Here is a 22,134-nt window from a genome sequence, read left to right as displayed (position 1 = left end):
GCGCGGTGGCTCACGCTTGTAATCCCAGCACTTTGGGAGGCCGAGGCGGGCGGATCACGAGGTCAGGAGATCGAGACCACGGTGAAACCCCGTCTCTACTAAAAATACAAAAAATTAGCCGGGCGTGGTGGCGGGCGCCTGTAGTCCCAGCTACTCGGAGAGGCTGAGGCAGTAGAATGGCGTGAACCCGGGAGGCGGAGCTTGCAGTGAGCGGAGATTGCGCCACTGCACTCCAGCCTGGGTGACAGAGCGAGACTCCGTCTCAAAAAAAAAAAAAAAAAAAAAAAAAAGAATAAATGTGGACAACATCAGTATTAGCGAAAATTACTGGCTAATGTTTAATGATAACACACACATACACACACTGATGCCCTAACCCTTATGTTGCAAAGAGAGAAGATCCGGAGATCTTCTGGATCTCTGGGGAGAAGGGAACAGAATTCTGGTTATGACAACTGTCAGAGAGAGACTCAAATGGCCCCAGTCTTCTATTGCTTCCTTCTTATATTCTGTTTTAAAGACAAAAGGGAGAGGGACAATCAGTAATGTGGGGATGTATAACTAGGTGTGGTGGTACGCGTCCTTTACTTCCAGCTACTAGGGAGGCTGGGGTGGATGGAATGCTTGAGCCCAGGAGTTGGAGAATATTGTGATCACACCTGTGAATAGCCACTGCACTCTAGCCTGGGCGATGTCACAAGACCACATCTCTTAAAAGAAAAACAGGCATAGGGATGTACTGTTGAGATCTTGTGATTCTAGCAACAACTCTCAATAAAAATCTAGGTATCCTACTCTGAGCACAACCATCTCTCATCGTAGGCCTCTCATTAAATTTTATCTGTTCCTCAACATCAGGAAGACTTCTGGGCCCCATCCCTCTGTACTTTCTCCTTGTCTTTCAGTCTTAGCCCACCGTTTCACTTTCTTCCTCACTTAGCTCAGACTTGATAGTGAACGCAGTTGATTTTGCCTGCCTAAAGTTTACTCCTGTTTCTTCTGCTAACGTTGTCTACCATTGTCCCCTCCCTAATTTCAATTCCTAGGTTCATTTGCTTAATCAATTTTTTTCTCTAGATTTCATGTCTTTCTATGACTTTTGTCAATATTCTATACTCTCCTCTTACCTCATTTTTTCTTACTGGCAAAATCTCAATCCAAGATTAATCCAGCTACAACTGCCTATATGCTACCTATACCCTGACTGCTAAAGTCATCCCACAGTATAGATGGGGAACTAGTTCTAGGACTCAGGGATATATCAACATGCACACACACTCAAGTCCCACAGGTGGCCCCGCAGAACCTCCCTATGTGAAAAGTTGGTCTCTGCACATGTGAGTTTCACATCCTGCAAAGACTGTATATTCCATCTGTGTTTGGTTGTAAAAAAAAAAAAAAAAACCGCACAAAAGTAGACCTGTGCAATCCAAACCTGCATAAAAGTAGACCTGTGTTGTTTAAGAGTCAACTGTATTGAGAGGGTAAAAAAAATTTAAAAACCACAAAACTGGTGTCACTATTAATAAAGTTTCCAATCTCAACTGGGCCTTCAGTGCTACTCAAAAAGCATAGCTGTTTTCCCCAGCCAGCAGCCTCATTTTCATCAGAGATTATTCCACACTGTTTCTGCTTCTCAAACCTCACCAACTCACCCACACTCATCATCAGACTATCTTGCCTTCAGATAAGAATTTCCCATACCCTAATTTACAAACTTAGTGACAGGCATGCCCACCCCTTCCTTTCTTCATTTCTGTTACAATACAAGGGCTCTTCTTCTCACCCAAGGCTAATCCCCAACTGTGCTTTCAACTCCATCTCTTCCAGCATCTCCTATGAGACTTATGCTTTGTGAGGCAAGAGACCATGTCTATCTTTTTCAAGGTTGTATCCCTAGTGCTGACTACAGTGCTTGGTACATACTGGGTACTCAATAAGTATTTGCTAAATGAATATGCAAAGAATAGACATATTAAAAATCTAATTTGGATTCTCTTTTACATACAACTTTATATCTTATTCTGGTCATCTGACATTTAAAATTTTTTCCTTCTGTCCTAAGATGCCCTTTTACACATTTTTATCAACTAAGTAATATTCCATCATATGGACGTACCACAATTTAAACACTAGCTTACTAATGGATATACCTTGTTTTCACACTTCTGTTAATATAAAATAGTCTGATAAACATTGTTGTGTCCAGTCTTGGTCTGAGTTTTTAAATAATTCCTTGCGATAGGCTCATAGAAAGTCACTTGGTCACAGATTTAATTTAAAAAACATTCCTGGTTATAGATATACCACCTGTTATTATAGAAAAATTTAAAAATATAGAAAAGGGTAAAGAAAATTCAGCTATTTGGAGAGTTAACATTAAGTAAGTTTATTTGTTTTCCCTCATCTTAATTTTTATTTTTAACAGAAATGGGATCATATTGTTCACGTGCTTTCTATCTACCTTTTTAAACCTGATATGAGCTTTCCCTTATGTCATTAAATATTTTTCAAAGATATGCTTCAATGCCTAGGTAATATGCCAGTATACTGGTACACCATAATTTATTTATCCATTGCCCTACCGCTGGGTAGTTATTTCTAATGCTTCAGTACTAGGAAATAATACTGAAGCACACTATATTGAGGGATACAGCACAATGGTTGTAGGTATGGGCTCTGCACTCTTAGACCTGAGTGCTATCTCGGTCACTACTTCCCATGTGAACCTAAGCAAGTTACTCAAACTCTCTGTTTCTTTTTATAAAATGAAGACAATAATATACACCTCACAGGATTGTACTGAATTTTCCTTTATACTGTGATAAATATACATAACAAAAATTGCCATTTTAACCACTTTAAGTATAAATTCAGAGGCATTAATTGCAAGTGTACAGAAATTTAAATGGAATTTGTTAACAAATGGAAATTGCTTAGTCACAGCCCAATCTAGTATATAGGAGATGCTAGATAAATGCTTGTTATGACTACTATTATGTATCTTTGTATTTTACTTTTTTTTTTTTTTCTGAGGTGGAGTCTCGCACTATCACCCAGGCTGGAGTGCAGTGGCACAATCTCGGCTCACTATAACCTCCGCCTCCCAGGTTCAAGCGATTCTCCTGCCTCAGCCACCCAAGTAGCTGGGATTACAGGTACGTGCCACCACGCCCGGCTAATATTTGTATTTTGAGTAGAGACAGGGTTTCACTGTGTTGGTTGGGCTGGTCTTGAACTCCTGACCTCGTGATCCACCCACCTCAACCTCCCAATGTGCTGGGATTACAGGCGTGAGCCACCGCGCCTGGCCATAATTTACGTTTTTTTTTAAGGATAAATTCCTAAAAGTGGAATTACAGGATCCACTACACTAAGGCAGAATGGTTGGCGGTCCTCTTATTCTTTTCCCTGCTCTTGCTTAGTAACAGAAGCCTGGAATTTTGGTTGGGTCCATGACTATCTAGAATAAGGACCCCCCTTTCCCAGACTCCCCCATGTGGCTAGGTGGATATCTGGCTAACAGGAGTGAGAATTCCTGCAAATTTACTTGCAGGAGGTGGATAACTCTTTCCTCAATCCTTTCTGCTGGCTAGAAATATAAACGTGAAAGCCGGCACTGAACCACTAGCTGGGAATCATGTATTAAGAACGGCACAGCAGCAAGATGGAAGAAAGCTGGGTTCCTGACAACTATAGAGCCTCCACACCAACCTAGGACCCTTGAGAGCAAATTAAACTCATATCCTGCTTGGGTAACTGTAGCTTTGGTATTTTAACACGACCAATCTAATCTTATATGATATAAAAGGGGATAACATTTTTAAAAGATATACCAGTGTGCATTCCTGCCATCAGTGCTGACTGCTAAACCAATGCACTCTTTAGAAGCTTTGCTGGGTAATAAAGAATTTCCCTCGAGATAGGAGTTGTCTTTGCTATTCGCAGTGGGCCCTTAGATAGTTTAAGCTAAGGAGATGACTCCAGATGGGAGCTGGCCACTCCAGAAAGACCATCATGTGATTAGAAGGTTGGGGCTTTGTTATCGGCCTGACCTCTGGGAAACAAAGGAGGCTGAAAATTGATTTGGACATCATGGTCACTGATTCAATCAAACATACCCATGTAATGAAACCCCAGTAAAGAATCTGGATATAAAGGCTCAGGTAAGCTTCTCTGGTTGGCAATACTCTACGTATTGCTACCATGGGGCGGGGACAAAACAAACTACATTTGGGACCTTCCCTGACCTCACCCTATGCATTTTTTGGTTTAACAGAAACTTAACAATCCAGAAATGCATTTAATTTGATTTGTATCCATTTGCTGAAATAAAGCTGTTATCATTCCTGACTTCTGTGAGTTGTTCTAGTAAATTACAGAATGTGTGGGGATAGTGGGAATCCTTGAATTTGTAGGCAGTTGGTCAGATGACAGGGTGGCCTGGAGACCCCTGAGCCTGGAGCTGGTGTCTGAACTGTGGGCAGTCTGTGGAGAGTGATACCTTTAAATCTGTGAAGTTTGGCCCAACTTTGGGTAGTTGGTGTCAGAAGTCATTGCAAGATTTTTTAAGCACAATTTCATCTTAATTTGCATTTAATTGAATATTTTTCATGTTTTTCTTTTGTATTTTTCTTTTTTTGAGACGGAGTCTCGCTGTCGCCACGCTGGAGTACAGTGGTGCGATCTCAGCTCACTCCAACCTCTGCCTCCTAGGTTCAAGTGATTTTCCTGCCTCAGCCTCCCGAGAAGTTGGGACTACAGGCATGTGCCACCACGCCTGGATAATTTTTGTATTTTTAGTACAGACGAAGTTTCACCATGTTGGCCAGGAATGGTCTCAATCTCTTGACCTTGTGATACGCCCGTCTTGGCCTCCCAAACTGCTGGGATTACAGGTGTGAGGCCACCACACTCGGCCTGTCTTCTGTATTTTTCTATGTTAGGTGCATATTCATGTCCTGCATATACTTCCCTATTTCTCTTAAGGGTTTCTTCCACTGCTTTTATGATTAAAAACATTCTCACATCCTGAACTTGACCGGCTATTAGTCTCTGTTTTATTTTTACTTTTACAGTTTTATGTTTTACATTTAAAACATAAATATTCATCTAGAAATTGCTTTGGGAATGGCTGGAGGTGAAGATCTATTTTCTGCCAAACAGGAAACCACCAGTTAAGTGTGAGGAAGACTGCTGGTTTAAGATAGATATTATTTGGCCAGGCGCTGTGGCTCACGCCTATAATCCTAGCACTTTGGGAGGCTGGGGAGGGCAGATCACCTGAGGTTCAGGAGTTCGAGACCAGCCTGACCAATACGGTGAAACCCCGTCTCTATTAAAAATACAAAAACTAGCCAGGCGTGGTGGCATGTGCCTATAGTCCCAGCTACTGAGGAGGCTGAGACAGGAGAACTGCTTGAACCTGGGTGGCGGAAGTTGCAGTGAGCCAAGATCACACCATTGCACTCCAGCCTGGATGACAGAGTGAGACTCGGTCCAACAAATAAATAAATAAATAATAGATATTATTTATTATTAGCTTTAGGAATTAGTCTGCTATTACTATTTCATTAAGGGCACTTTAAAAAATTAAGAATAGTTGGCCGGGCGTGGTGGCTCACGCCTGTAATCCCAGCACTTTGGGAGGCCAAGGCGGGCAGATCATGAGGTCAGGAGATCGAGACCATTCTAACAAAGCGAAACCCCATCTTTACTAAAAATACAAAAAATTAGCTGGGTGTGGTGGCACATACCTGTAGTCCCAGCTACTCGGGAGGCTGAAGCAGGAGAATCACTTGAACCCAGGAGGCGGAAGTGGCAGTGAGCCCAGATCGCACCACTGCACTCTAGCCTGGGTGACAGAGCGAGACTCCGTCTCAAAAAAAAAAAAAAATTTAGGAATAGTTATATCTATACCTGCAAAATAAATGTTTAAGATTTAAATAAAATTGGAAAATTTAAATGAGTATGATTTTTTAGAATAAAAACAAGAAAAGTTATATCATAAATGCAAAGTAAAAACTCTTTAAAAATGAGGAGAATCTCTTTTAAAATTTTCTACTTGTATTATTCATATTCATGTTTACTCCTTTAATTTTTCATAAACTATAAGCATGAAGCTCCAACATACCTCTTGAATGGCTGTCATGACAACATGTTGAACAGATTCCTCCATCATCATAATGGCTTGGATGTACTCTGAAAACAAGAACAATCTGGAATGTCACTGTTCAAGTTAAAGATGGTCAAGGGAATCAAGGCTCATACTTCATAAATTCTTATAAGTCGTTTCCCTGTGTTTTGATTCCTCCTAGGAATCCCACATATACCATTAAATGTATTGGTAAAGTCCGAAAATCACACTATTTATCTTTCCTTAAGATCTTTTCTTTCCTTTTCAACATTCCTTCTAAAGTTGAGGCTACAGCTACAGGTCACGAGAATGGAATATTGGCATGAGTATGTGCCAATGTAAAACGATGAAATGGTAAAGCCTGAAATCAGGATGGAAAAATCTCTGTATTACTTTTTTCTAAAATCTAAAAATTATCTTTCACATTACTCTTTGCTACACAGTTAAAAGAAAACTTTGAACTCTGTGCTTTATTTTTATGTGACATAAACGTGCTGCATTATTCTGCCTTAATATTTCCTTTTTTTTTTTTTAAGATAGAGTCTCACTCTGTCTCCAGGCTGGAGTGCAGTGGCGCCATCTCGCCTCACTGCAACCTCTGCCTCCCCGGGTTCACGCGATTCTCCTGCCTCAGCCTCCCGAGTAGCTGGGACTACAGGCGTGCGCCACCATGCCCAACTAATTTTTGTATTTTAGTAGAGACCAGGTTTCACCATGTTGGCCAGGATGGTCTCGATTTCTTGACCTCGTGATCCGCCTGCCTCGGCCTCCCAAAGTGCTGGGATTACAGGCGTGAGCCACCACGCCCAGCTTGCCTTAATATTTTCTTCTACAGTAAACAAAGAAAATGAAACTGAGAGCTGCTTAGGACAAAGAATTGAGACGAATGTAAGATACAAATTGATACCATAGTTAAACAAATATTGTATAATCCCAGGCTTTAAAATAATTATTGACTGGTCTAAGGGTAGTGAGTTATCACAACTGACTGTTCACAGTTACAGATGGAACTCCTTGTTCTACTACTTCCCCCTTCTCACTAAGGCACTTGACCGGTCAAACACAAAAAATAAAATGATTCACACCTCCAATAAGCTAAAGCAGCAAACTCCATCAATCTCATCCTCACCAATGCCAAAAAATAGAAAGATCTCTTTCTTATTAGTAATGACAAACTTGAAAATAATTTCTTGCCTTTGCAATAAGAAACGCGTAAAAGAGTAAAGTAATTAGGAAATTTTAGGCTCAACCTACCTCTCCAACCCCATACATCCAAACAACATGTACAATAAAAATCTCACTCCTTGAGGCAGTATATGAAGGGGTCTTACCATGAAACTGTCAAAGTACTCTTTTGACAAGAGATTCACGTATTTGAAATGACAACTATAATTGTCTACCCAACAGAGGATTTAAAATAAATGAGGTATTTTTACAATACTATTAAATTATGACTTCTGGTTAATGCTAAAGCTTTAGTTTATCAGAAACATGTTTTTAAGGAAGTATTGTCCTAAGGCTACTTGTACCCAATCGTTTGTTTATAAGTACAAATATACATAACACAACTAAATCATAGGCATTGTTCTTAGGCCAATAGGAATATCATAACTTAATCACTATTTAGTCAAAAAAGAATTCCTTTAGTCTGAGCTCAATTTTTGGTTTTGTTTTCTTAATGAGAATCACCCTACTAGTGTTGGAATACAGAAAGGGAGCTTTTAGATGTTCTGTTCAAAAGTATCAAACACAGAATTTAAAGGCTATGGAGAAACCAGCATAGGTAGGATGACTAAACAGCTCTAAAAGTAAGACTGTGAACATGGAAGAGAAGAAGCAGTGGCACTGATAATGGGAAAGGAGAATTTAATGACAGCCTATTGAAAGTGAAGGAAATAACAGTGGACTCGAGGAGTGAGGGGTTAGTAGGTGTGAGAGGGGAAGCGTTAGTTAAGAAGCGGTGTTGCCACGTCAAGGCCCTTCCCCGCGAACACCGTAAAATGCTAAATGATAAAATGATGATGAGAACTAAATTACTGTACAGTTTTTTAAACAAAAAAATTTATGTATCTTTAAAAGTCCAAAATACAAATGATATGCTATTACTGGGTGTGTGTCTATGAGGCAATGCTGGAGAATGAGGTTTGCTATGTGAGGTCACTTATCCTGAAGCCTTCACTGTCTAAATTTCACAGCATAGTTTATTACAGGGAGTATTAAGTTTAAATTAAATGTGGAAGAAACATGAGTTTTTGTCCTTGTCTAGCCTCTCACAGGTAGGAAGTATTGGGCAAGTCACATAACACTTACAAGTCCCAGCTTCCTAGTCTGTAAAAAGCATTTTTTGGTACCAGAGAGAAGGGAAATAATAAATAATTATTATTAGTGTGTCTTCTACTACTAATCTTTGTTTTTTCAAATTTACCACCATTTGATTTGCCCCCAATTTAAGAAGATAGCCAAGATAAATGTGCACTGAGTCAACATCCCTAGCAGATGCTCTTCACTTCTTCTAATTAGGAAACACATTTAAACATAAGCCCCTTTTAATCTGTACACTGCTTTATGGAGTACAAAGCACACACACACACACAGACACACGCACACACACACACAATTTCATTCACTCCTCATGACAACCAGCTTTTACATTCTTATTTTGCAGACAAGGACACAGGCTAAGTATCTCATCCCAAGCGAGTCAGGTAGTAAACAGCAGAACTGCTTTAGTGAGTTTTACGTTATATACCATAAATATGCAGTGACAGCTAATATCTAACCACTCAGACACTCATGTACTTGATTCTTAGCACTCTACTATGTTCCTGAGAGCAGAGGATATCCTAAATCTAGACAAATGAGACGTTAAAATTTTGTTCAGTAAGTTTCCATCATTTATACAATTTTGGGGGGAAACTCAATCTAGGTGTTTCTACAGAACATTTGGTCTGAGTGAGAACTTCAATAAATATTATAATTGACTATCTTCTTTCCCATAGGAATATGCATATAGGTAACATCTTTGTCTTCCTAGTCCTATTCTGTAGTAAATATAATTAGCTGACTCTCAACAGTTATGCACTTCCAAAGACCCCGACATATTAAGGAGAATTCCAGAAGTCAATGAATTTCCTTAAAGGATACATAAGAAGTTATTATCTGATATCAATCAACTTCAATTTAATTTCTATTTTCCACCTTAAAATCAAAGCATCTACTCAAAAGATTTAATGTCTCAAATCTTAGATATACCAATCTCCTAATCTTTGACAGAACCCTTGTTAGACACTCCAGGAATATACATAGATCACAACTGCAGAAAATTCCATATTTGATTCTTGAGCTAAACTGAATAAGCAAACTAAAATTTACCTATAAGAAAATGGTGGCCGGGCGCTGTGGCTCATGCCTGTAATCCCAGTGCTTTGGGAGGCCGAGGCAGGAGGATCATGAGGTCAGGAGTTCGAGACCAGCTTGACCAACATGGTGAAACCCCATCTCTACTAAAAATACAAAAATTAGCGGGGCGTGGTGGCACGTGCACTTGTAATCCCAGCTACTCATGAGGCTGAAGCAGGAGAATTGCTTGAACCTGGGAGGCAGAGGTTGCAATGAGCTGAGATCACACCACTGCACTCCAGCCTGGGTGACAGAGCGAGAATCTGTCCCCCTAAAAAAAAAAAAAAAAAAAAAAAAGAAAGAGAGAAAATGGTATGATAAAATAGGAATGGGGCTAGAGAGAAAGAAATACATTGTTTTAAAAAATACCGAATTGGAGACCAATAAAATTAGTCATAACTTCAAGAAAATAATGCTGTCTATTATTAAACTTACCATGGAACACCAAAAAAGTACAAACAACAAGTTAATAGAAATATGTTTTGCACTACAAGGGGTAAATGGTGGGGAAACAAGAAAAAAACCTTTGGGCTTAAAAAAAAAATCCATCGTCTTCAACATAAGTAATAGTAACATACTGTGCTGTCATCACTTATAACAGCCCCTGTCTCCTGCCTAATTTTCCTTCATCCTTTTCTCACTATACTCCAATTATAGTGTGGTGGGTTTTTTAATTCCTCAGAGATAACCTAGGTCTTTCCTACATTCAGCTTCTACTATTTACATTACTCTTAATCCACTGTCTTCCATAGCTTTGCTTAAATGACTTCCCTGACCGCAAACCCAGGCTGTCCCCCTTTAAGCTGTAGCTGTGGAACACTCACCTCTGCGCTCATCATACGGGTATCTGTGGCATTATTTAATGTCCTTCCACTCAAGTTCCTTGAGGGCAGGCACTTGTCTGTTCTAACACTGTGTTCCCAGTCCCTAATGTAATGTATAAGTTCAATGTTTATGAAATAAATTTAATATAGAAGAGAAAATGAATTTAAGGTAAAATTTATCTGCTTTATTGCACGATAAATTTGAACTGCAGCTTTTAGAAAACAAGTGATTTCTATGCAAATCAGTCGTTGTCAATAGAGGAAAAAAGATACTTAAGATTAAATAAGCACTTTGCAAGAACTATAAAAAAGATATTAATTATATTATTATCTATATATCAAAGCTAGTCTTCAAGTAACTTCAACAAAGTTCAAATCTGTCAACTTGGACTTGCTGTACACATAAAAGTACACTTAACTAACAAAAGCTGTAAATTAAAAGTTAACTTACTGAGAATAGCCTTCTCTAATTCTGTGTTAGTAGTTTTACTAATTTACATTCTACTTATTGATAAAATAAATATAATCATTGAACACCACCTAATGACATTTAAAAAATTGTGGCTACCTTAAAGTTCACAAAAGCACACGATAAAATAATTGAATGAAAATGTTTTAAAATACTAATATATAGGCTGGGGTGGTGGCTCATGCCTGTAATCCTAGCACTTTGGGAAGCCAAGGCGGGTGGATCACTTGAGGTCAGGAGTTTGAGACCAGCCCGACCAACATGATGAAACCCTGTCTCTACTAAAAACAGAGCATTAGCCAGGCGTGGTGGTGCACATCTGTAATCCCAGCTACTCAAGAGGCTGAGGCAGGAGAATCGCTTGAACCCGGGAGGCAGAAGTTGCAGTGAGCTGAGATCATACCACTGCACTCCAGCCTGGGCAACAGAGCAAGACTCCATCTCGAGAAAATAAAATAAAATAGAATAAAATAAAATAAAATACTATATGTAAAACTTATAATGTTTTCACATTTCCTAGTAATAACTAATGTTCTGTGAACCACTACTATGTGCAAGACACTGTACTGTTCTATACACATGATCTCATTTAGTTTCCACAATAACCTTAGGAGGTAGGTACTATAATGAATCTCTATTTTACTAAAAAACTGAAATACAGAGGTTAAGTATCTATTCAATGTCCTTGAGATTGTCTGCGAGAGGTGGAAACGAGTTGAAATTCACGGGGTGAGGCACACTGCAGCTCATGCTCTTAATCTCATATTTCAATGTAATAATAATGATAGAATATATTGGGTTATTTCAGCTCTGGGAGCTTAAAATGGGGTATTTTAGATTGCAATACAAAGGACATGGGAAAAAATGAAAGTTTTCAGATTTACACGCTTAGCGAGAAATTTTTCTAGCAGTGATAGACACCATTAATTTATTTTATTATTATTTTTTTCTGAGAAAAAGTCTTGATCTATCGCCCAGGCTAGAGTGCAGTGGCGCAATCTTGGCTCACTGCAACCTCTGCCTCCTGGATTCAAGTGATTCTCCTGCCTCAGCCTCACAAGTAGCTGGGATTACAGGCGCCCACCACCGCGCCCGGCTAATTTTTGTATTTTTAGTACAGATGGGGTTTCACCATCTTGGCCAGGCTGGTCTCAAACTCCCGACTTCGTGATCCACCTGCCTCAGCCTCCCAAAGTGCTGGGATTACAGCTGTGAGCCACTGCGCCCAGCCCCATTAATTTTACAAGCCTGTTTATCGATGTGAAAATTAATCCCAAGGTTTTCCAGGTTTTTCAATGTTTTCTTGCCAGAGTATGTTACTACAAACTATCCTGTGCCATTTTTCTCTTTTTTTGAGACAGGGTCTTGCTCTGTCGCCCAGGCTGGAGTGCAGTGATGCGATCTTGGCTCATTGCAACCTCCGCCTCCCAGGTTCAAGTGATTCTCATGCCTCAGATACCTGAGTAGCTGGGATTACAGGAGTCTGCCTCCACACTCAGCTAATTTTTTTTTTTTTTCTAGTAGAGATGTGGTTTCACCATATTGGTCAGGCTGGTCTCCAACTCCTGGCCTCAAGTGATCCGCCCACCGTGGCCTCCCAAAGTGCTGGGATTACAGGCATGAGCCACCGTACCCAGCCTCCTGTGGTATTTCTAAGAGTTTTACAATTATTTAAAAATAAATGAAACAATATTGATATATGTAATACTATACTTTCCTTTAAAAGATAGTCAAGGCACCATCTAAAATTTAAGTCAGGGAGTAATTTCTTAAGGGAAAGTATCTGCCAGATTTTGGGGTAGGAAACCCAATTCAAAATTTCTTTTTATTATTTAAACATTGCATATAATGATACGCTTCCCTCTCTTTTTCCCCACAGTAGAGGCAAACTTGCAAATGTTTTCCAAATACAATATGCCTAAAAAAAGAAAAAGGAAAAGGAAAAGCTGAAAGTATCTGTTATAGATATATGTTGGGAAGGCAGACCTGAATATCTATTAAACTGCTGTATGTCTCTGCTCATTTTTTCCAGATTAGGTAGATGTTGTCAAATTAACAGCAAATTTCACTGCATTCAGTGTAGTTATCTACCCAAGGAATTATGTGGTATTGCACAAAAGAAAAAATATCACCCCAATCAAATTTATTTTAACATGCAAAATTCATTTAGGCTTAAAAACAAATTACTAGTAAAACTGCAGAAAATGGCATTCTTTGGGGGTGGCCTTAAACAGATGTTACTGTTGGTACTGGTGATTTATATATAAAATATAAAATATACATTACTTCCCTTCATTATTTTAAATGCAAACACTAACTTGAAACAAATTACCTTGCTTCTGTTCACAGTTCACAGCACAGCCTAAGATGAGCTGAAGCATCCTTCCAAGCTCTGCTGCATCAGAATGCTCCCCAATAAGGTTCACATCAGGAAGGGTAAAGTCATTAATTTGCTGTCCTAAAATCTGAATGGAGATAAAAGGATTATAATTGCATTTACATTTATATGACCAAAAAAAAGAAAAAAACTTGATCGAGGTTAGTTTGTTATTACCAGAAACTCATTGCCAAGGACAGAGTGATTACGTTCCATTTCCCTCCCAATTTCTATTTTTACCTCCCATACCTAAATTATAACTATCTTGAGTCACAGCAACTTAGTCCCTACTCTGGTATGTGGCATGTACATCGAGCAAAAAAAAACAAAAAACAAAAAAACAAACAAACAAAAAAAACCCTGAGTACTCCAAGAAGAAATGGGTGTATACTCTTTGAAGAAGTAGAACTAAAAAGATTATGAACTAGGGGGCACCAGAAAGAGCTGAGATTAAATATAAATTCATGTCCCCAACAGTAAGATTCTCACTAGCCACCTTCACTCCATTTGATTCCCAAAACACTGGCAGCAAAATACCTACGTCAGGAAGGAGCATGAAGGATTTCTTTACACGGAAATTGACTGTTCCCACATGCAATGATTCATATGCAGACAAATGGGCAGGTCTCTGCCTGACAATCCTACAGTGAAATGTACCACTCAAAAAGCACCCCCAACTCAGATTCCAATCAGCTTTTGATAGTGGTTTACTTTTAAATGTCAACAAACAACCAAGGACCATTAAAACATTTGAGAAGTCTCCAACATTAAAAACAGGCAAAAACAATGAAAGCAAACTCAGAAAAAAGCAAATAATGAAGCAAATGAAAGAAAATAAAATTTTAAACATCCTATAACTAGATGTACATACAGGTGGTAAAACTATCAACACAAACAAGAAAATAATTATTTAAAAAGCTGGGAATCATGGTTTTCCCTGGATAGGAGGTGAGGAAAGAGGTTGTGATCAAGAAGGTAAACACAAGCCCTGGTAGGTGCTGGTGACATTCAACCGACCTATGTTACATGGTTGTTCACTTCACAATTACCTTTAAAATGTACATATACATGTGGTATGCTTTTCTGAATGTACGTTTATTCTACAATGAAAAAGTAATGTGGGTTTTGGAGGAGCGGGACTGGTATTTTACTTTTTATTTTTTTGAGATGGAGTTTCGCTCTTGTTGCCCAGGCTGAAGTGCAATGGCATGATCTCGGCTCACTGCAAACTCCCAAGTTCAAGCGATTCTCCTGCCTCAGCCTCTCAAGTAGCTGGGATTACAGCCATGTGCCACCACACCCAGCTAATTTTGTATTTTTAGTAGAGACAGGATTTCCCCATGTTGGTCAGGCTGGTCTCAAACTCCTGACCTCAAGTAATCCAACTGCCTGGCCTCCGAAAGTGCTGAGATTACAGGTGTGAGCCACCGTACTTGGCCAAGGGATTGGTATTTTAGATGGATGGTCAAAGAAGCCCTCTACGCTAAGTTAAAAACTGAGCAGAATCCTGGAATGAAGAGGTAGACCACACAGTTATAGGTGGGGAGAAGCAGAATCCTGGAATGAAGAGGTAGACCACACAGTTATAGGTGGGGAGATACAACACAGAGGTTACCATGGGCAAAGTTGTGAGGGAGGAGTGCACTTGATAAACTCCAAGAACAGCAGGGTCAGTGTGGCTGGGGAAGGAGTGGAAGACAAGGTCCAGGGGTCAGGATGGGGGAGGCATGTCACTTAGGTCCTCATAAGTTATGTCAAAGATGTGAGTTTTATTCTAAATAATAAGGAAAACAAATTGAATTAAATGAATAGAAATATACCACCAACCAGATTAAATTAAATTTTTCTCCTTGAATAGGAAAATCAATTCCTAGAAGGATATAAAAGAAAATACTGGCCAGACACAGTGGCTCATGCCTTTTTTTTTTTGAGACAGAGTCTCGCTCTGTCGCCCAGGCTGGAGTGCAGTGGCACGATCTTGGCTCACTGCAACCTCTGCCTCCCAGGTTCACACCATTCTCGTGCCTCAGCCTCCCGAGTAGCTGGGACTACAAGCGCCCACCATCACACCCACCTAATTTCTTTTTGTATTTTTAGTAGAGATGGGGTTTCACCGTGTTAGCCAGGATGGTCTAGATATCCTGACCTCGTGATCTGCCTGCCTCAGCCTCCCAAAGTGCTGGTATTACAGGTGTGAGCCACCGTGCCCAGCCAGCTCATGCCTTTAATCCCAGCACTTCGGGAGGCCGAGGCAGGCGGATCACCTGAGGTCAGAAGTTTGAGACCAGCCTGACCAATAAGGTATAATCTCGTCTCTACTAAAAATACAAAAATGAGTTGGGTGTGGTGGCAGGCGACTGTGGTCCCAGCTACTTGGGAGGCCAAGACAGGAGAAATGCTTGAACCTGGGAAGCAGAGGTTGCCCGTGAGCAGAGATCGTGCCACTGCACTCACTCCGGCCTGGGTGACAGAGCGAGACTCCGTCTCAAAAATAAGTAAATAAATAAATAAATAAAATAAACAAAATGAAAAGACCAAACCTATGTTTGATTGGCGTACCTGGAACTGACAGGGAGAATGGAACCAAGTTGGAAAACACTCTGCAGGCTATTATCTAGGAAAACTTCCCCAACCTAGCACAACAGGCCAATGTTCAAATTCAGGAAATCCAGAGAACACCACAAAGATATTCCTCAAGAAGAGCAACCCCAAGACACATAATCGTCAGATTCACCAAGGTTGAAATGAAGAAAAAAATGTTAAGGGCATCCAGAGAGAAAGGTCGGGTTGCCCACAAAGGGAAGCCCGTCAGACTAACAGCAGATCTCTCTTCAGAAACCTGACAAGCTAGAAGAGAGTGGGGGCCAATATTCAACATTCCTAAAGAAAAGCATTTTCAACCCAGAATTTCATACCCAGCCAAACTAAGCTTCATAAGCGAAGGAGAAATAAAATCCTTTACAGACAAGCAAATGCTGAGAGATTTTGTCACCACCAGGCCTGCCTTACAAGAGCTCCTGAAGGAAGCACTAAATACGGCAAGGAAAAACTGGTACCAGCCGCTGCAAAAACATACCAAGTTGTAAAGACCATCAACACTATGAAGAAACTGCATCAACTAATAGGCAAAATAACCACTAGCATCATAATGATAGGATCAAATTCACACATAACAATATTAACCTTAAATGTAAATGGGCTAAATGCCCCAATTTAAAGGCACAGACTAGCAAATTGGATGAAGAGTCAAGACCCATCAATGTGCTGTATTCAGGAAACTCACCTCACATGCAAAGACACACATAGGCTCAAAATAAAGGGATGCAGGAAGATTTACCAAGCAAATGGAAAGCAAAAAAAAAAAAAGCAGGGGTTGCAATACTAGTCTCTGATAAAACAGACTTTAAACCACCAAAGATCAAAAGAGACAAAGAATACCATTACATAATGGTAAAGGGATCAATTCAACAAGAAGAGCTAGCTATCCTAAATATATATGCACCCAATACAGGAGCACCCAGATTCATAAAGCAAGTCCTTAGATATCTACAAAGAGACTTAGACTCCCACACAACAATAGTGGGAGACTTTAACACCCCACTGTCAATATTAGATCAACGAGACAAAAAATTAACAAGGATATTCAGGACTTGAACTCAGCTCTGGACCAAGCAGACCTAATAGACATCTACAGAACTCTCCACCCCAAATCAACAGAATATACATTCTTCTCAGCACATCGCACTTATTCTAAAATTGACCACATAATTGGAAGTAAAACACTCCTCAGTAAATGCAAAAGAACAGAAATCATAACAGTTTCTCAGACCACAGTGCAATCAGATTAGAACTGAGGATTAAGAAATTCATTCAAAACTGCACAACTACATGGAAACTGAACAACCTGCTCCTGAATGACTACTGGGTACGTAACGAAATTCAGGTAGAAATAAGTAAGTTCTTTGAAACAAATGAGAACAAAGACACAATGTACCAGAATCTCTGGGACACAGCTAAAGCAGTGTTTAGAGGGAAATTTATAGCACTAAATGCCCATAGGAGAAAGCAGGAAAGATCTGAAATCGACACCCTAACATCACAATCAAAAGAACTAGAGAAGCAAGAGCAAAGAAATTCAAAAGCTAGCAGAAGACAAGAAATAACTAAGATCAGAGCAGAACTGAAAGAGACAGAGACACAAAAAACCCTTCAAAAAAAAAATCAATGAATCCAGGAGCTGGGTTTTTTTAAAAGTTTAACAAAATAGACCACTAGCCAGACTAATAAGAAGAAAAGAGAGAAGAATCAAATAGACACAATAAAAAATGATAAATAGGATATCACCACTGATCCCACAGAAATACAAACTACCATCAGAGAATACTGTAAACATCTCTATGCAAATAAACTAGAAAATCTAGAAGAAATGGATAAATTTCTAGATACATACATCCTCCCAAGACTAAACCAGAAAAGAAGTCAAATCCCTGAATACACCAATAACAAGTTCTGAAATTAAGGCAGTAATACCTTACCAACCAAAAAAAGCCCAGGAGATGGATTCACAGCTGAATTCTACCAGAGGTACAAAGAGGAGCCGGTACCATTCCTTCTGAAACTATTCCAAACAACAGAAAAAGAGGTACTCCTCCCTAACTCATTTTACGAGGCCAGTATCATCCTGACACCAAAACCTGACAGAAACACAACAAAAAAAGAAAATTTCAGGCCAATATCTCTGATGAACATCGATGCAAAAATCCTCAATAAAATACTGACAAACTGAATCCAGCAGCACATCAAAAAGCTTATCCACCACCATCAAGTTGGCTTCATCCCTGGGATGTAAGGCTGGTTCAACATACTCAAATCAGTAAACGTAATACATCACATAAACAGAATCAATGACAAAAACCATAGGATTATCTCAATAGATGCAGAAAAGGCCTTCAATAAAATTCAACACCCCTTCATGCTAAAAACTCTCAATAAACTAGGTATTGATGGAATGTATCTCAAAATAGTAACAGCTGTTTATGACAAACCCACAGCCAATATCATACTGAATGGGCAAAAGCTGGAAGCATTCCCTTTGAAAACTGGCACAAGACAAGGATGTCCTCTCTCACCACTCCTATTCAACACAGTATTGGAAGTTCTGGCCAGGGCAATCAGGCAAGAGAAAGAAATAAAGGATATTCAAATAGGAAGAGAAGAAGCCAACTTGTCTCTGTTTGCAGATGACATGATTGTACATTTAGAAAACCCCATCGTCTCAGCCCAAAATCTCCTTAAGCTGATAAGCAACTTCAGCAAAGTCTCAGGATACAAAATCAATGTGCAAAAATCACAAGCATTCCTATACACCAATAACACACAAATAGCCAAATCATAAGTCAACTCCCATTCGCAATTGCTACTAAGAGAATAAAATACCTAGGAATACACAACTTACAAGGGATGTGAAGGACCTCTTCAAGGAGAACTACAAACCACTGCTCAAGGAAATAAGAGCGGACACAAACAAATGAACAAATATTCCATGCTCATGGATAGCAAGAACCAATATCGTGAAAATGGCCATCCTGCCCAAAGCAATTTATAGATTCAATGGTATCCCCATACAGCTACCACTGACTTTCTTCAAAGAATTAGAAAAAACTACTTTAAATTTCATATGGAATCAAAAAAGAGCCAGTATAGCCAAGACAATCCTAAGCAAAAAGAACAAAGCTGGAGGCATCACAATATTTGACTTCAAACTATACTACAAGGCTACAGTAACCAAAACAGCATGGTACTGGTACCAAAGCAGATATACAGACCAATGGAACAGAACAGAGGCCTCAGAAATAATGCCACACATCTACAACCATCTGATCTTTGACAAACCTGACAAAAACAAGCAATGGGAAAAGGATTCCCTATTTAATAAATAGTGCTGGAAAAACTGGCTAGCCATATGCAGAAAACTGAAACTGGACCCCTTCCTTACACCTTATACAAAAATTAACTCAAGATGGATTAAAGACTTAAATGTAAGACCTAAAACCATAAAAACCCTAGAAGAAAACCTAGGCAACACCATTCAGGACATAGGCATGGGCAAAGACTTCATGACTAAAACACCAAAAGCAACTGCAACAAAAGCCAAAATTGACAAATGGGATCTAAGTAAACTAAAGAGCCTCTGCACAGCAAAAGAAACTATCATCAGAGTGAAAAGGCAACCTACAGAATGGGAGAAAATTTTTGCAATCTACCCATCTGACAAAGGGCTAATATCCAGAATCTACAAGGAACTTAAACAAATGTACAAGAAGAAATCAAACAACCCCATCAAAAAGTGGGCAAAGGTTATGAACAGACACTTATCAAAAGAAGACATTTATATGGCCAGTAAACATGAAAAAAAGCTCACCATCATTGGTCACTAGAGAAATGCAAATCAAAACCACAATGAGATACCATCTCACACCAGTTAGAATGGCGATCATTAAAAAGTAAGGAAACAATAGATGTTGGAGAGGATATGGAGAAATAGGAATGCTTTTACACGGTTGGTGGGAGTGTAAATTAGTTCAACCATTGTGGAAGACAGTGTGGCGATTCCTCAAGGATCTAGAACCAGAAATATCATTTGACCCAGCAATCCCATTACTGGGTATATACCCAAAGGATTATAAATCAATCTACTATAAAGACATGCACACATTTATTGCAGCACTATTCACAATAGCAAAGACTTGGAACCAACCCAAATGCCCATCAATGATAGACCGGATAAAGAAAATGTGGCACATATATACCATGGAATACCATGCAGCCATAAAAAAGGATGAGTTCATGTCCTTTGCAGGGACATGGATGAAGCTCAGAAACCATCATTCTGAGCAAACTATCACAAGGACAGAAAACCAAACATCGCATGTTCTCACTCATGGGTGGGAATTGAACAGTGAGAACACATGAACACAGGGAGGGAACATCATCCACTGGAGCCTGTTGAGGGGGTGGGGGGCTAGGGGAGGGATAGCATTAGGAGAAATACCTAATATAGATGACGGGTTGATGGGTGCAGCAAACCACCATGGCACGTGTATAGCTATGTAATAAACCTGCATGTTCTGCACATGTATCTCAGAACTTAAAGTATAATAATTAAAAAAACATATGAAAGTAAAAAAAATCTATGATTAATATTCTCATAGAGATAAGAGAAACTATTATATTCATAAGCATAAGCAAGAACAGGATATAAAAGTTACATTCAGAAAACAAAAAGCAGTCTTGCAAATTAAAAATGTGATAGCAGAAATGAAAAATTCAACAGGCAAGCTAGAAGAAGGTGTATAATCATCTCAGTCAGTACAGCAAAAACACGAGAGAGAAAACAAGAGAAAGGGTTAGATAATTAAAGGATTAACCCAGGAGGTTCAATAGCTAAATAGTTCAGAAAGAGGATAAAGTAAAGAAAAATAAAGTAATAAAATAAATGAGATAAAATAAATAATAATAAGAAGAAAATTTCCTAAAACTAAAGCTAGTAGGCATTCAGATTTTAAGGGTGTGCTAAGTGCCAAGCGCAATAAAACAAAAGAAAACAACAACGAAAAAACTCCTTCTCATACCAAAGCACAGCAGCATGAACATGGAGATAAAAAGGACCTAAAAGGTTCCAGAAAGTGAACAAGTTACCAACAGGGAGTGGGAGTCCACATGAGAGATGTTAGCAGCAGCACTGGAAGCCAGAGGGCATGGAGCAATGATTTCAAAATACAGAGGGATGACCTCCAACCTGGAATTCCATATTCAACTCAACCACAGTGTAAAGAGAACTAAGATTATTTTCAGATTTTTGGAGCTTAAAATAAGTATCTATCATGTATTTTTCTGAAGATGCCACTGGAAAATGAGCTCTACCAAAACATGAAAGTAAACCAAGAAAGAGAAATACACAGAATTCAGCAAGCAAAATAAGATAGGAGAAAGACAAAGGAATTCCCAGGAGGAGGGTGAAAGGTAATGACAGAACCATTAATTTATTCTTTTTGTTTATCCTAGAGTGAATAACGTTACGTTTTGCTGCAGAAATGTTAATATAATGGAATAATGGTGTAACCCCAGGCCCCACTGAGGTATTTACACAATACGTGGTGTATGCATCATGTTACCTTTCTAAAAATCTGAAAAACTCTGAATTCCAAAATCAATCTGGCCTAAAGGATTGGGAACCTAAATTGTGGACCTGCATACACATTTTTATAAACATATTTATGTATATTCATGTAAAACTGGTATCATATGGCATATACAATCTCACACTTTTATATTATTAAAGAATATTTATAAATATGTATTTTCATGGCTGAATGGCATTTGTCCTACAACATGTTTCATAATTTTCTTATTGTTAGACATTGGGTTATATTCAATTTTTGCCTACTATGAAATAATGAGGTGGATAACCTAATGTAGTTCTTAAAGACCAATTTCTAGAAATAGAACTATGGTGTCAAAGAAGTATGCATTTGCAAAACGTTTAAATATATAGGTAAGCACCTTCATCTAGTTTATGAAGTAGAACACATAAAATGAATTACTAAATGCACAAAGAAATATATAATACAAATCACAGTAGGCAGTAAGAAGGAAAAGAACCTTGGGCTATGAGAATAAATAGGGAAGCTGATACCGAATCTTATAGGTATGGGCTCACTAAATGGCAGTGTAGGCTCAAATTAAGCAAACTCCAACTACACATACTGATTTTAGTTTTACTCATGCTCCAACTCGTTCTCCTAATCATGTAGTAATGAATATAATTAGGTTTCTAAAAGGGTATAAGTTCCAAAGACACCACACCATTTTCAGACCACACCATTTTCAGAGACTGGATTTCTTCTTCCTCTCAGGCACACTCAGGCTA

At 39.0% G+C, this 22,134-nt stretch overlaps 1 protein-coding gene across 7 annotated transcripts in view; it reads right to left on the bottom strand.

The window, feature by feature from the left end:
• The window catches only part of HOOK3 (hook microtubule tethering protein 3), a 129,926-nt gene that overhangs the window by 74,171 nt on the left and 33,621 nt on the right, over positions 1 to 22,134 (bottom strand). For all 7 annotated transcript variants that reach the window (XM_055296107.2, XM_055296108.2, XM_055296113.2 and 4 more), the window contains 2 exons: positions 13,161 to 13,293; positions 6,134 to 6,201 (listed from right to left, as the gene is read on the bottom strand). In XM_055296107.2, coding sequence (XP_055152082.1) covers positions 6,134 to 6,201; positions 13,161 to 13,293 — 201 coding nt within the window. The remainder of the gene's footprint in view (positions 1 to 6,133; positions 6,202 to 13,160; positions 13,294 to 22,134) is intronic.

This window comes from Symphalangus syndactylus, chromosome 10 (assembly GCF_028878055.3).
Source record: "Symphalangus syndactylus isolate Jambi chromosome 10, NHGRI_mSymSyn1-v2.1_pri, whole genome shotgun sequence".
Classification (NCBI taxonomy): Eukaryota; Metazoa; Chordata; class Mammalia; order Primates; family Hylobatidae; genus Symphalangus; species Symphalangus syndactylus.
This window is presented reverse-complemented; position numbering and strand designations above follow the sequence as displayed.